Source organism: Falco naumanni, chromosome 1 (genome assembly GCF_017639655.2).
Source record: "Falco naumanni isolate bFalNau1 chromosome 1, bFalNau1.pat, whole genome shotgun sequence".
NCBI lineage: Eukaryota > Metazoa > Chordata > Aves > Falconiformes > Falconidae > Falco > Falco naumanni.
This window is the reverse complement of record NC_054054.1, coordinates 38224833-38240858: the sequence shown is the minus strand read 5'-3', so window position 1 is coordinate 38240858 and position 16026 is coordinate 38224833. Positions and strand designations below refer to the sequence as shown.

The following is a 16026-nucleotide window of genomic DNA, read 5'->3' as shown; positions in this document are numbered from 1 at the left end:
CAGCTGGAAATGCAATTTGAGGCGCTGGCTGGGCTGGGCGCCGGCCGGGAGTGGGAGTGGGAGGAAGGCACTGGGGGAAGCCAGAGGAAGCCGGAGAGCGGGGGGCTGCGTGGCAGGGCCGGCAGCACGGACAGGGGGGCGCAGAGCCACCGGGCATCACCGGCAGCCCCGGGCAGGAGGGCATCGCCGCAGCGGCAGGAGCCAGCGCCCCAGCTGGCACAGCTGGAGCCAGAAGGGGGTGGCTGGACCAAGGGGTCCCCAGCCTGTGCCGTCCCCCCCAAGGTAAGTGGCTGTGGGACTTGGTGGGAGCTGGTACCAGCAGAGGCCTGCCCGGGGACAGCGGGGACCTGGCATTCATGGCTCAGCCAGGGCGAGGGTGTCACCGCCCCCACCAGCCGGGATATGGAGGTCTCCCCCCAGTTTGGGGGTACTGGTGAGGGGTCAGGACTCCAGTGGCCTCTCCCCAGTGAGAATGCGTGCTACAGACACGGGTGGGAGTGGGGATTGCTGCCTTGAGCCCTTCCAGAGCTGTTGTGGGCCCTGCCCCGCGTGGGGGGATTACTGCTGTGACCACTGGGATACCACCGCAAGCCCCAGGGATAGTGTCACAACATGCCAGTGCTGTGCAGGGGCTGCAAGTCCCCAGCCGTGCCAGGGACATCCTGCCAGTTCCTGCATCCCCGCCACAGCCAAGCGATGGCAGCGGGGAGGGGAGGACACCCCTGGATAGCCGACAGCTTTGCCCGGAGGGTTCCGGGGCTCCCCAGCCCCACAGACAAGCTCAATCCCGTCACAAGAGGCTTGCGGGGACGCACACCTCCTCCTGCTGCCCACACATCTGGAGCCCAGCCCCACAGCTGCCCCGACCCCCCCCCCCCCCCGGCTAGGCCAGCCCGGGCCATGGGGACACCATGCCTGGCTAAGCCAGTGTCCCCGTGCCACGCTCAGCGAGCCCGTGCCGAGGTGCCGGTGCCCTGCCTGGCTCGGCTGCCCTGGACTTGTTTCCTTTCCCCGTTTCCGTGAGCCCCTGCAGAGACGGAAATGGTGGAAAGTCCTCAAAAAACACTGCTCCTGCACAAGGTGCCAGAGCGAGGGGTGGCAGCTGCTGGGACCCTCACCCTGGCAGCATGGCAGAGCCCCCCAAGGCCCAGGGGACTTCAGCCCGTGTCCCTGGGAGGGGCTGAGGGTGCAGGTAGTGGGGTCTGCATGGGGACGGTGCTGGAGGACGCAAGGGCTCTGCACGGCTGCCCCATTCACAGGTACATGCATGGGAAGGGAGATCCACCATGTCCACCCACTGGGTGGGGTGGGAGCCCCAAAGCCTGGCCAGCTCCTGGCCGGCACGGCGTGCAGAGGCCGGGTCTTCAGCGCTGCAGGAGAGGCACAGCTGGAGGAAACCCCTCGGGGGCTGGAGGGCACCTCGGCCCCTGGGTGTGCTGCCACCCGCTGCCAGGGTGGGCTGAGCCCACTCACCTTCCTCGCCAGGACCCCAGGCAGAGGCTTGGTGGCCTGGGGACAAAGGCAGCTGTCAGCCAACACCACCCCACCCCCCGGAGAGACCTGTGGTCAGTTTTGTTTGCTGAGATGGAGGATTCCAGTCACCCAGAGTCTGAGGGTCTGCACAGGTTCCGGACCAGCTGCCCAGACCACCCCATGGCAGGGAACGAAGCCGTTGTGTCAGCAGAGCCTGAGGTCTCACTTCTCCCTCCTGCTCAGGCTGATGGCTCCATGTATCAGGGGCATGTGGGGACCATTCCCCGGGAGCTCAGACCCCAGGGACAGGGACACGGAGGACATCCCTGCCCAGCACCCATCAGGCTGGGCTCTGGGGTGACAGACCTGGGGCCACCCCGTGCGTGGCCCCACAGCAGCATGAGGGGTGTCCAACCAGCAGCCGGGGGACACCAAAAATGTGAACTAAGCCCTGGGCAGAATTTCTGCTGAGGCAACACAAATTCCCAGCATTGGAGAGGCAATCCTCTGAGCGCACCCTTGCAGGACATCTCACAACCTCACAGAAAGCCCAGTTTTGGTGGAGAAGCCCTTCTGACAGCCTCAGCCTGCCAGATACCCACTCCGTGCTATCCCAGCACCACCAGCACCCACATTCCCCACTGCGGTTCAACCTACAGCCTGCATCCCACAGCGGCCCCAGCCCAGCCCCTCGCTGCCTCCTCCATCGGGGTGGTCAGAGCAGAAGCCCCCCTGGCTCTGAGGAAAGGCTCGCCACCTGCCATTTTTAGCACAAGGCTTTTTCTCGGGAGGCTGCTGAGAGCAGGATCTGGCCACGGGGCCAGCAGCACGTGGGTGGGATTGGCCCGGATCAAGCCTCTCCCCGGTGGGCTAAGCCTTGTCCTGAGCCCGCAGCTCCGCAGGATGAAAGCGGCTGGTGCAGGGCAGGCAACCTCGGAGGTGATGGGATGCTCTCGCACCAGGCAGAGAGCCAGGAGCCGGGTTATTAGCCAGGGAAGCAGTTTTGGTGCTGGTCAGTGCTGGGTCACAGCCCCTAGGACAAGCAGGGATGCTCTTGGTCCATCCTGCTTCTGCCAGGGAGCCACGGTGCCGCAGGGAACCTGGCCCTGGGCAGCACCTGCTTCAATGAAGAGAATAATTTTAAAGGTTCGCCTGGCCTCACTTTCTTTCTCTGACCGAACCTAAAAAGCTGCAGCATGGACCTCACGCTGGTGGAACGGCATTTTGCACACATCTGTATCATGCACATCTGGCTGGGCCAGAACCTGGCCAGTGCCAATCGGGTGTGTGCTGAACCGGGACAGGCCCCTGTCACGGCCCTCCACCCTCCCGCAAGCTGAACCCCCAGGCTTTGGGGTCTCCTACCTGCAGCTCCTTTGGGGTCCTGGGGGTTGCAGGGTCATAGCCAGTCCTGTCCCTGCTGGGTCTTCCTGGGGTGGCTTGAGCCAGTCTGGGGACTCACCCAGTAATGCTCAGGGGGGCAAGGGGACCCTGTGGACACCCCAGCTCATGGCACACTGTGCACTGTGCTGCCAAGGGGACAGCCAGCACCTCTGGGCACACGGACACTTGTCCCATCGTCCCTCCTACTTCTCTTGCAGCCGGGAAGGCGAGGCCACCATGGCGATGCTCCTGGAGCCCGGGATGCAGAGTCTCCGGATGGGTAAGGCTGCTCCCCAGGGAGGGTGCCCTGCAAGGATGGCAAAGGGTGGGGGGTCCCCTGCCACCCCTAACCCCCTCACCAACAGACACGAGCTCTCTGTGAGCGTGACACTCAGGGCTCCTCTCCCTTCGCCTCCCCACACACCCAGGCATCCCCCCACCGCTCCCCCCACACATCCATTCCCTCCACAATCGTCCTCCCATCTGCATGGAGGAGCCCCCCATGCTGCTGCTCCTGCGCTGGGGTAACCAGAACCAGCTGTGGCGAGGAAACCTGACGCTGTGAACACAAGCCAGGGAGCAGCCCAAGCCAAAGAGGCAAGCGCAAGAATTAAGCACCTGCAGGGTCCCCCCAGCACCCCGGGAGTCCACTTCTATATGTTGGCAGGTGCCAGCTCTGGCTCTGGATCTGCAGGAAAGATGCTTCACATACACGGAACCCGGAGCCCCAGGCTCAAAGCCTGGCAGAGCTGCCAGCTTGCCTGGGCGATGCTTTCCCCCCGTGACAGGGGGACACTGGCCTCCCTGCACTGCGGAGCTCTGCCGGCATGCGGAGATGTCCAGAGGGACCTTCCTGTTTGTTGGGGATCAAATATTCATGGCACAGACATGGGATACAGTGAAAGGCACTTACAGAGCAGGTGTGAAGGGATTGGAGCTGCAGCGTGGCGGGGAGCAGCCAAGCCCCTGGCACAGCTCCTGGGGTGCAAAGCACTGCCCCTGATGCCACGGCACCACGGCACTGTGTCCATGGTGAGTGATGTGCCGGCAGGTCTTGGCCAGCCAAGGAGATAAAGCAGTGGAGGTCAGCCAGGAACCCCACTCCCACAGCTGCTGCTTCTGGGGGGGTCCCAGAGCACCCCCACTGAAGGCTTTGTGGCTCCTGAGGTGCCAGAGGGATTTAGGGAGCTGCCTCTTGGGTATCCTGATTGCAGTGGGAGCTGGGCTGGATTCCCTGGACGCAGACCAGCTGCCAGCACCCTCTGGCAACAGAGAGCTGGAGTTTTATGAGTTTTATGCTTAAAGAAAGACGAAGGAGCCTCCTCCGGCCCCAGACCTCTCCAGCATCCACCTAGGAGTGGGTGCTGTTTGTCCTTGTGTCTGTGGTCCAGATCCTGGCAGGGTCCTGGCATGGAGCTGCCTGTCTGGGGAGGCAAGCCCAAAGCAAGGGTCTCAGCAGAGCCCGTGGGGCAGACGGTCCCTCCACATCCCCAGTGTCACCTCCTGGACCTCACATCCCATTCCCAGCATGACCATATGTCTGCCAGAGCCGGGGCCAGCCAAGCCCCTTGGGAAAGGTGGCCCCGCTCCATCAGCTGCACCAGCCCCTTCCTGGCTGCCCCCTGCCAACAGCTGGAGCCCGTCCATCGGCTCGTGCTTTCACAGGGCAGATGATTAATCCCCTCTGCTAATTGGAGCCATGTGGCGAGAGGAGCGCAGGCAGCCACAGCCTCACACCACGGGCATCCTGGCTGGCTGGGCTGGGGGCCAGGCATCCCACCAGGGCTTCTGCTGCGGCCCCAGCCTGGGCTGACACGCCAGGATTAGTGGGGAACCCCAGGACAAGGGTTCTGCTGCCGAAGGGTCACCCGAGGAGACACAGCTGGCTGGGGTCTCGAGGAGGAGGAAGAGGAGGGCCACTGTGCAGCCACCATGCCACGGTGCCTGTCCCCACGCGTGTCTGTGCAGCACAAGGCAGCACGAGCCTCCCTGAGCTTCCCACACAGGCCAAAGCTCCGTGGCTCAGAGCGATCACGGCACACATGGGTCTCCACCAAAGTGAGCTGTTCTGCAGCGTGGCCGAGCCTGGCACACCTCCCCTCACTGAGGGCTGGGCAGCTGGGTCTCCGTGGCCTCACACTGCAGACACTTGCTCTGCCTCAGTAGCTCACCAACGTCTCTTTCCCAAGTTTTCCCCATATTTCCTCTGGATACATGCCTGGAGCAGCCTCTGGCATCCTTCACAGTCACCCCTGCCAGCTGTTGCCAAGCTGAATTGGTGTGTATTTATGTGATGATGGCTGTCTTGATTTAAAAATAGGCAGCTCTGGCGAGCCACCGCATCCCTTTCTGCTGCAAACATGTCGTGGGCTTTCAGTCCTGACTCTTCTGTCATCAGCTGCAAGGAATTAGACCCATCTGCTCCTTTGCTGGTCAAAGACCACTGCACTTCCACTTCTCTGGCCCATGCAAGGCAGGATCCATCCCACCTGAGTTGGCTTATCTGCAGTCCCCCCCCACCAGGGAGTCTCTGGCATCAACAGGGAGAAACTGGGCTTGCAGGTCACCTGACTTATTTTAAACACCAGCTTCAGGAGATGACAATTCTTCCTCCACATACCAGTTCCTCTCTGGTGATGGAGCGGACATGGAGCCCGTGTCTCATTACTAAAGCCTGCCCACCCCAGCAAGCTGAACCCCTCCCTGAAACACTACAACCAGCTCACCCTGACCCATCTCCTGACTGAGCAAGAGCTGACGGCCCCCAGCTCCACAGGAGAAGGTCCCTCAGTCCTGCAGCTCTTCTCTGGCCACTGTCCCCACTGGGAGACAGGGTAAGCCCCATACCCTGAGGGAGGGGTGCCTGTGAGCTCACCAGTGCTAATACCAGGTGCAACCAGTTCCTGCACCTCCATGTGACACCTTCAAAGGTTCCTCCTTTGCTAATTCAATCAGTGCTGATTAGACACCTCCTTACACACGGTTTAAAAATTGTAAGAAGCCCTCCAAACACAGAATTGCTTTGTGCAGAGCCCACTAGCAGCAGCTCTGATCCCTCTGGTCCCAAGCCTGTATCCATACTAGCTGCATCTTCATTGGGATGTTGTGTGTTACCCTCACTTTGGGGAAGGGTCTTCAGAAAGGCCCAGGGCCCATTCACATCCTAGCCTCACCCTGCTGTGTCCCCAGGTGCCAACAGTGAGCAGTGCCCTACGCCATCCCCCCCCGGCTCCCCAGGGACACCTCACGACAGCTGCAGCATCGCCCCGCTGACACCCTCCCAGTCACCGGTAAGGCAGTACTGGGGGCTCCTGGGGTCTGTCTCCCTGGTGTTGCCCCCCAATCCTTCCCTGGCTAGTAGCCCCGACCCCCAGCACCTCCTCTCCCAGTCGCGTTGCCGTCCCTACCGCACACCCCAATATCAGCTGAAGGATGGGTCAGTTTATAGCTAGGGCACAAATCCTCCCCTTTATCTGTGGGATTTATGGGATGAGGGCTGTTTTTCCGGTGCAGGAGGTTGGCAGGAGTGGAGCCAGAGGGGGAAAAAAAAAATAATTTAACTCTTTGTAAAGCTGCTGGCCTCAGCTCGCTCCTCCCCACACACCTGGGGGCCAGCAGGCGTGGGAGGCAGCAGGCAGGGAGTGTGCCAGAGCTGGTTCCTCCTCGGCACTCGTTGTCCTTGTAGCTCCCTGAACATGCACATTTCTGAGACAGCCACTTCAGCCATGCTAATCACCAGCTTTTTCTGCGGCTGTTTAATGTCTGCATTTATCAAATCTGGATACATTAAAAGTTAATGAGGGCTTTTAGCTTTCCCTGTCTGCCCCACGCACCTGGGAGGCTGCAGCAGGGGACAGCAGTGACACGGGTACAGGGCTTGCTGCATCGTCGTGGATCGTTTGGCACTGCCACTCGCTGCCACCTCTGCCTGCTGTCACAGGGACTGGCCAGGGGCAAGGGATGGGGGCCCAAAGGCAGGACCAAAAAGCACCAGCTTGTAGGGGAGCAGTGGGGTCCACATGAGGCACCTGGGTCAGGAAGGTTTTCAGTTGGGTGACCCATGGGGACGCCTGAGACAAGATCCCTTGCACCGACATGGGGAGCAGGGAAGGTTTTGAGGGAATCTCAGCTAAAATTTGCCAGGTTTTGAGTGTGGAGGGCTCAGGACCACCCCAAGCCGGGAAACCACAGGGATCCCCCTGCCACCCTAGACGGCCCTCATGGGCAGAGGCTGCTAGCACCCATCCCACTCCGGGGCTGCCCGGATCCCATGTCCCGCGGAGCCTTGGAGAACTGCCGCAGCAGCCTGGCATCAGCAGCCCTTTTTCCCAGTGTTTTGGAGCTGTGTAAAAGCAGGAATTGCCTCATGTTGTCAGCCAGCATCGTTGCAGCAGCAACCATGGCATCACTGTGTACCACAGAGCCTGTGGGTGTGATCCAGGAAAATTTAACCCCTCCATGGGGCTTTTTTTTACCCGTTTTCTGGATGCTCACCCCCAGGACCGAGCCCATCCCTAATGGCTGCCTTTGCATTTCAGAGGAGCGAGGCTCGCTCCCAGAAAACTGCTTCCTTCGCCGTGGTGGTGGCCATTGACTTCGGCACCACATCCAGTGGCTACGCCTTCAGCTTCTCCAGCGACCCCGAGGCCATCCACATGATGAGGTGAGGAGCAGCCAGAGGCCCCAGGGCTGTTACAGGACTTTTTCCCCAAGGCGGCTGGGTGCTGGCTCGCTGGGTGCAGGGATGGAGGTGGGCTGGGCGATGAACACCCACACCGCCGCAGGTGAGGGATGCTGCCTGGACGGTGGTGGGTGGAAGGAGCCCAAGAAGTGGATCTTGCACCAAGCAGGATGATGGAGCGGGAGCACTTCTTCGTTAGCGCTCTGTTGTAACAAGCTGTCTGGGTGCAGAGGTTGCACAGGGAGCAAAGCCAGCTTCCTGCATGGCCTTCCCAGGGGCTTCGCTCCCTTCTTTGTCCCTCTTCAAGGTGCTTGAGGTTGTGCTCATAATGAATACATAAATGAAACTGGGCGGGACCTGTTCTCTGGCCTTGACGTTCATGTGCTGCTGCTGGCTCCTGTTTGCAGGAAATGGGAAGGAGGGGACCCCGGGGTGGCCAACCAGAAGACCCCCACCAGCCTCCTGCTGACACCGGAGGGCATCTTCCACAGCTTCGGCTACACTGCCAGGGACTACTACCACGACCTGGACCCCGAGGAAGCCCGTGACTGGCTCTACTTTGAGAAGTTTAAGATGAAGATTCACAGCACCAGCGTATGTCTCTGCTCTCATCCCAACCTCCCCAGGGGAGACCCTGGACGGGCAGGATGGAGCTGAGCTAGCCCTGGGGACTTAACGCACTTTGCAGAAAGCAAAGAGAGGGGTTCACCAGGGCAAGCAGAAATCTGGGAGGGCTGGAGAGGGGCTGCAAGCAGAACCTCTGATTTCCTGCGTCCCAACCGAGCACGTTCCTGTTTGCTTTGCACACACTTTGCACGTAGCAACATTACAGCCCTTTGCAGGGGGATGAATTTTTGGTTCCCTGTGTCCGAGCTGCTTTGGGGCAGATGGATGTGGTTGCAGAGCCATGCTTCAAGCGCCCGTTCAGCACAGAGGAGATGAGCACCCTGCCTGAGGCTCGCCGCTGGAGCCTGGGTGGGATGCCGGTCACACCCCATCACCCTGCATGATATGTTTGCTGTTACTGCTCTTCCCGGCAGGACCTCACCATGAAAACCGAACTAGAAGCTGTCAATGGGAAGAAGATGCAAGCACTGGAGGTGTTTGCCCACGCACTCCGCTTCTTCAAGCAGCACGCTGTGCAGGTAGGGCACCTGGGGTCTCCCTGCAGCACCACATGAGCACAGCCCTCCTCTCCCTCTCCAAACCAAGTACAAGGCATTGCATGTCATCCTCTCCATGTGTGTCTTCCTCACCCTCACCTCACGCCCCGATGCTTCAGCTGGGGAGGGTCACCTGCTTCTTCTTGCCTGGCAGGAGCTGAAGGACCAGTGTCCGTCCCTGCCCGAGAGAGATGCCATCCGCTGGGTGATCACCGTGCCTGCCATCTGGAAGCAGCCGGCCAAGCAGTTCATGCGGGAGGCGGCCTACAAGGTGAGGGAACCCCAGCGGGGGCTGTTCCGCATGCTGACCTGCACAGGAGGCTGTGCTTTCCAAGCTTCCCTCCTCCTGTGGGTGCTGCCTGCCTGATGAAGGGTCTCTAGCATGTCCGTGTCTCGTGGAGCCAGAGGGGACCACGGGGATGGTCAGAGGCTGGAGCAGCTCTGCTGTGGGGACAGGCTGGGAGAGCTGGGGGGGTTCAGCCTGGAGAAGAGAAGGCTGCGGGGAGACCTCAGAGCACCTCCCAGTGCCTGAAGGGGCTGCAAGAAAGCTGGAGGGGCTTTTCACAAGAGCGTGTAGCGATGGGATGAGGGGGAATGGCTTCAAGCTGAAGGAGGGGAGATTTAGATTGGATATTAGGAAGAAATTCTTTGCCATGAGGGTGGTAAGGTACTGGGACAGGTTGCCCAGAGAAGCTGTGGATGCCCCATCCCTGGAAGCGTTTAAAAAACATGTAGCTGTGCTGCTTAGGGACATGGTTAGTGGTGGGCTTGGCAGTGCTGGGTTAATGGTTGGTCTTGATGATCTTAAAAATCTTTTCCAACTTCAACTGTTCTATGCAGCATTCAAGGCCAGGCTGGATGGGGCTCGGAGCAACCTGGTCTAGTGGCAGGTGTCCCTGCCAGTGGCATGGGGTTGGAACTGGATGGGCTTTAAAGTCCCTTCCAACCCAAACCATTCCATGATGTCCTGGTAGCCTAAGGAACAAAAGCGGGACTCTGGCTGTGGGGCAGCCCTGCAGGGATGCCCTGGAGCACCATCACTTTCTCTGCCCTGATGTCCCTGTCCTCCGTGCAGGCTGGTTTGGTGTCCCCAGAGAACCCGGAGCAGCTGCTGATTGCGCTGGAGCCCGAAGCCGCTTCCATTTATTGCAGGAAACTTCGCCTCCACCAGCTGATCGACCTGAGCTGCAAGCCCCCGGCTAACGGGCTGGCGCCGGACCACTCCATCGACTCCAGCTTTCGGCAGGGTGAGCGGCTGCAGGGCACCGGGTGCTGCCAGACAGGCACTGGCAGAGGGTCCATGCAGGGTTGGGGGCTGGAATTGCAGAAGATGGAACAGGCAGGGGTCTGGCCCCGCATACCAGCTTTTGAGGGTCCATCAGCAGCTGTGGCTGGGGAAGGGTCTTGGGGCAGCCCTGGGGCATGACTCAGCCTGGGCTGCAGCAGTGGGGTCCCAGAGACCCCCCTATGCTCCCCTCTTGGGTCTGGCACAGGCACCTCGCCCCCCCCCCCCCCCCCAGCCCCTCACCAGGGGCTGAGTCTTGCCCTGTCCTCCTCCACTCCTGGCTCTTTTCCAGTTTCCCATCCCCTTCCCTATAACTTTCCCTTTCCCTATAACTATAATTACCTTCTCTGGTAATTTAGCAAATGAGGCTAATTCTCACAAAAGCCGTTTGGGTTCCCATGCAGCACCGGTGTGCACCAGGGCGAGTCCTCGGCAGGTGCCCCACAGCCGTATAAAGTGAGCACAGCAATCCTGCGCCCCCCAACAGGGAAGGGCTGGTTCCCCCACCATGAGGACCCTCAGCCCACAGCATCACTAAGTGACGGGGAAACTGAGGCAGGGATGAGTGCAGCACCATGCCAAGGGCGTGAGTGGGAGGCTGTGGCTGATCCCCATGCTCTGGCAGCCCCGGGGAGCCCTGCTTCCCACTTTGCCCCCCTTCCCTGTCCCCCCCCTCCCCAAGCCCGCACAGCCAGGGCAGGCAATGGCTGCTGTCCCAAGAAGCACCCGAGCCCTGCGTCCCCCGTGGTCTCAGACCATTTCATCTGCCCAGCCTGCCCCTGACCCCCACCCACACTGCCCTGGGTCCCCAGCCTGCCTCTCCCCTTTCCTCCCGCCACGTTTCCAGCCGGAGCAGTTTCTGCTGGCTCAGCCGGAGCTACTCTGGATTCCTCCCAGCAGCTCCGCTTGGCCTCGACCACCCGGCCCCTTGCCTCCTCCCTCTCCCCCCGCCCGGCCCCTCCAGACAGCGGAGCCCTCTGCTCCCCCATCCCACGCCAGCCTCCCCGGCCGATGTCATAACCCCGGCACAGCGAGAGGATCTTCCCACAGCCCCGGGGCCGGCTGCCACCCTCCACTGAGCTGCCTCGGGGGATGCTCCCTCCACTCATGGGAGCCTGGGGGTTCACTGGGACAGAACCAGTTTGCCCTGCCGGGACCCAGCCCTGGCACTGGGACTTGCTGATAGCCACAGCCCTCGTCTTGTGTTTGGCTCGAGAGCCGGGGTCGCATCCGCATTTACGGAGGCGTTTGATCTGCATCCCAGGGTGGAGGTTAATGAAATGAGTGTGCCATGTCCATCTCAGAGCGCTGAAAGTAGCCCGGGATAACCCCACCTTCTCCAAACAGCTCCCTGCCCCTCCAGGCTGCTCTGGTGTTCCGGGGACTGGGGGAGCAGAGGAAACCCAGACTGGGCTGGGGAGAAGATGGGAAGAGGTGGCATCACCCAGGGGCACCTGTGGACCCAGGGTGCTGCAGGCTGGGTGTGGGGAGGTGGGATCCCATGGGATCCCGGGCAGAGCTGTGGGATGACTGGAGCAGCTGGGACCATGTCGGGTGTCCTGGTTGGAGGGGAGAGGGCAACCAGTGCTCCCAGTGCATCCCCAGCAGCATCTTTGCCAGCATTCCCCCCCTGTCTGGGGGGCTCCCAGGGATGCTCCTGGCCCTCGGTACCCCCAGCCTGACACTGGCCCCTCCACTCTGTTCCTCAGCCCGAGAGCAGCTCCGGCGGTCCCGGCACAGCCGCACCTTCCTGGTGGAGTCGGGAGTGGGGGAGCTCTGGTCAGAAATGCAGGCAGGTAGGAGGGGGGACGGGCAGTGCCCCCACCACAGACCCCAGCCCACTGGGGAGGATTCACTTGGAGGGGGGGGACAAGCAAGAGCCTGCACCAGTGCTGCCTGGCCCCTGGGCCCCCCTGGGCAAGGGGATGGGGGGCTGGATGTTCCCTCCATGGCAGAGCCCCCCAGGTGGCCCCAGTACCAGGGAAGAGTCTGGCCGTGGGGGTGGCACAGCTTCACGCTGTCACTTGGTCTTGAACCCCATGATGATGCCGGTGAGGGCAGGGTCTGCCTGCCACCATTCCATCACTGGGCTCATTCCAAGCAAACACCATGACATCCCCCTCCTGCACTCACAAACGGCTTCAGCTGTTTTGCAGGTGGGGGAAAAAAACCCACCCAAACCCCACATATTTTGGTTAAAGCCACATTTATTTATTATGTTTCCCCCTGGGGAGAAGTGCAGCCCAGGGGCCGTGAGCCAGCGGCTGCTCCGAGCCCATGGGATGGGCATCCTGGGGGTCAGCCCCGCCGTGGGGTTGGGGGCCTTGGGGGAGACCCCGCAGCGGGGGGGGACGGGACCCAGGACCCCGACTCGGCTGCTGTCCGTGCCCGCAGGTGACCGGTACATCGTAGCAGACTGCGGTGGTGGCACGGTGGACCTCACCGTCCACCAGATCGAGAAGCCGCAGGGGACGCTGAAGGAGCTGTACAAAGCCTCAGGTGGGCTACAGCCCCCAGACCCCACCTCGGGTCCCTCCCGTAGCCACCTCTCCTGGGCTGGGGTCCCGCTCTGTCCCCTGCAGGATGGTGGCCGGGGCTGTGGCACCACCTGGTGTCGGCGGGGAGCAGGGCAGGGGCGGGGGGCGACGGGGGGGCTGCGCTATCGGGGGTCAGATGGGGCAAGGGTGTTGGGCTGGCGGGGGCCAGATGGACCAGCGGCTGGGCTGGGGGGGCTCAACCGGGACAGGGGTGCTGGGAGGGGGGGGGCAATAGGGCACAGGGGTGCTGGGCTGGGGGGGACGACAGGGGGACACGGGTGCTGGGCTAGGGGGGCAGTGGGGTACAGGCGTGCTGGGCTGGGAGGGGGCAGAGGGACACAGGGGCTGGGGGGTGTCTGGTGGGACAGGTGTTCAAGTGGGATAGGGTGCTGGGCTGGGAGGGAGGACAGTGGAACAGGGGTGCTGGGCTGAGGAGGGACTGGGGCAGCAGGGGTGCCAACCGGACAGGGACGTGGGTGGGAGAGGGTGGGTGTGCAGGGTGGGGTGGGGGGTACAGGTGTGGCTGCAGGTGGGGCAGGAGCTGGGGCTGAGGCCCAGAGCATCGTGGTGTGGGGATTTGACACCCACCGGTGTCCCCATGTGCTGTGGGTCGCAGTACCCTGTGCCACCTGGGCACACCAGGAAGGCACCTGGTGACAGGGCTGTGCCCTGTTCTGGGCTGTGAGATGTGTCCTGGCCCCTGCCCATGGGCTTCCCACCCTGCCGGGGGGGCGCATGTGAAGCCCCCAGCCTCAGCCCATCCCAAGTGTGAGATTTTGGCCCATGGTGGTTGTGTACCCCCAGACAAATAGTGGCTTGTAGGTGACGGCCACAAGCCCAGGCTTCCCCGCAGAGCTGGGCACAGGGCTGGAAAGCAGAGCCATGACACGGGGGGGGGGGGGGCACTGAGCGCCCCCAAGTATCACCCAGGGACAACCAACAGGGTCCCCTTTGTCCAAGGGACCACTGTACCCGCAGCCACGCTGTCTGCCCTCTCCCTGCTCCAGAGGCACATTTCCGTGCCCCCCCCCCCCCCCCCCACCAGTGCAGGACTTGTCCCTGTTCCCTGGCCCAGCCCTGGGTGAAGGGGCTCCCCTCTACGTTGTCCCACTCCCCCTGTTCCCCCTGCAGAAGAGCCACAGTGGGGCTGGGGGCTGCAGTTTTGCACAGAAAGCACCCCAGGCTTTGCTGGGTGATGCTGGGAGGGGTGTCTGGGGACATGGTAATGGGGGACCTGGGAAATGTGTGTGCCATGGGGATGCTGCCTGACCTAGCCCCCTCCCCACTGCTGCCCAGGGGGGTCCCTACGGGGCCGTGGGGGTGGACCTGGCCTTCGAGAAGCTGCTGTGCCACATTTTTGGGGAGGATTTCATCGCCACCTTCAAGGCCAAGCGTCCCGCCGCCTGGGTGGACTTAACCATCGCCTTTGAAGCCCGCAAGCGGGCGGCAGCCCCATCCCGCGCCAGCCCCCTCAACATCTCCCTGCCCTTCTCCTTCATTGACTTCTACCGCAAGCACCGGGGCCAGAACGTGGAGACAGCTCTCAAGAAGAGCAAGTGAGACCCTGGCTGGGGGGAATAAGAGGGACTGGGGACCCCTGGGGAGCACATGGCCCTGGAGGGATCTAAACTGGGGCAGGGGGAGAAGACAAGGGTAGGTGGGGTGCTCTGCTCTGGGGTCTGCTGGGCTGGGGCATCCCCAGGGGGGAGCCTTTGGTGAGGGGCATCCCTGGACCTTCTCTCCCTCCCCAGTGTCAACTTTGTGAAGTGGTCATCCCAAGGGATGCTGCGGATGTCCTCAGAGGCCATGAGCGAGCTCTTCCAGCCCACCATCAACCAGATCATCAAACACATTGGTAGGTCCTGCGGGTGGCAGCAGCCCCATCACCAGAGCCCCTTCCCCCTGCAAGAGAGGAGTCCCCTGGCCCTGGGACCCTGCAGTGGCACTCCCAGCTGTGCCCAGTTCCCATCCAATGCCCCCCTTCCCTCCACAGATGACCTCCTGAAGAAGCCGGAGGTCCAAGGCATCAAGTTCCTCTTCCTGGTGGGAGGCTTCGCGGAGTCGGCCATGCTGCAGCACGCCATCCAGGTGGCCTTCGGCCCTACCTGCCGCGTCATCATCCCCCAAGATGTGGGGCTGACCATCCTCAAAGGGGCCGTGCTCTTCGGCCTCGACCCCACCATCGTCCGCGTCCGCCGCTCCCCCCTGACCTACGGCGTGGGGGTGCTCAACAAGTTTGTGGAGGGGAAGCACCCTCGGGAGAAGCTGTTGGTGAAGGAGGGCAAGAACTGGTGCACCGACATCTTTGAGAAGTTCGTCTCTGTTGACCAGTCTGTGGCGCTGGGGGAAGTGGTCCAGCGCAGCTACTGCCCAGCCCGGCTGGGCCAGCGCAAAACCATCATCAACATCTACTGCTGTGCCACCGATGACGTGGTCTACATCACCGACCCCGGTGTACGCAAATGCGGCACAATCAGCCTGGAGCTGGAGGCACTGGGTGATGCTGGCAGCCTGGCCCACGGCCGCCGTGAAATCCGTGCCAGCATGCAATTTGGGGACACGGAGATCAAGGTCACTGCCATGGACATCCGCACCTCCAAGACGGTCCGAGCCACCATCGATTTCCTCTCCAACTGAGCCCCCTTGCCTCACCGCAGGGCTGTGCGGGGAGGGACGGGGACCCTGGGAGCCTGCCACCCGCCACGGCCCCCCATCAGCACCCGCACTGGGCTCCAGCCCCCCCATGGCTGCACGGAGCCGGGCAGCGGGAACCACCAGCTCACAGCTCCAGCTGAGCAGCCAGCAGCCCCCCCTGCCCCTTGCAGCCCCCCCTTCGCACGGGACACCCAGGCAGTGCCGCCCCGGGCCTGCACCTCCCATGGAAATGGAGGGGTCCCCCTGCCAGAACGGGCGACTGCAGCCCCAGCACAGTCAAGCAAGGCAGGAGGTGCAGTGCCCAGCCAAGCCAGGGCTAGGGGGTCAGGCTGCCCCCCACGCACGGTTCAGGGCCACCACCGCCCCCCGATCCCCTGAGAATACCCACGCACACACTTTCCATAATCCCACATTTCTATTTTTTTATATATATGTTGCACGTCACCCTTGCAGCTGCCATCCCACGAGCCGTAGACCTTGATGTGGTCAGTGCAGCCCAGCGAGGGCTGGGACAGTGGCACAAGGGGGGGATGACTCACTCACCCCCTCCCAGCCCCCCCTTAACAGGGGCCAGGGCCATTTGCAGCACGGAGCACGAAGCCCCTCGCCCTTTTCAGGGCCACTGCGGGTTATCCATGCCCACCCGCTGCCGCGGGGATGGGCTCATGCAGCCCCTTGCAGTCTGGGGTGTACAAACAAATGTATGTGACCACCTGCCCCCCGTGCCAGCCCTGGGGGTGTCCCCTGTCCTCCCACTCTCCTCTGCAGGTTTTAATCTGGTTGCAGCCACCAGTTCCAGTGCTCCTGGGGGGTTTAATGGAGGCAAACGGAGCTTCAGCCCCTTCTCTG

General features: G+C 62.3%; 1 protein-coding gene across 1 annotated transcript; it reads left to right on the top strand.

Moving 5' to 3' along the window:
* HSPA12B (heat shock protein family A (Hsp70) member 12B) lies at positions 1-15991 on the top strand. The gene is made up of 13 exons (XM_040590190.1): positions 1-282; positions 3075-3136; positions 6046-6146; positions 7395-7519; positions 7945-8131; positions 8578-8682; positions 8855-8971; positions 9776-9947; positions 11695-11781; positions 12380-12484; positions 13820-14078; positions 14274-14377; positions 14516-15991. Exons 2-13 carry the CDS (start codon positions 3094-3096, stop codon positions 15157-15159), a joined length of 2049 nt encoding a protein of 682 aa, XP_040446124.1. The 5' UTR covers positions 1-282; positions 3075-3093; the 3' UTR covers positions 15160-15991.
* Positions 15992-16026: the final 35 nt, after the last annotated feature.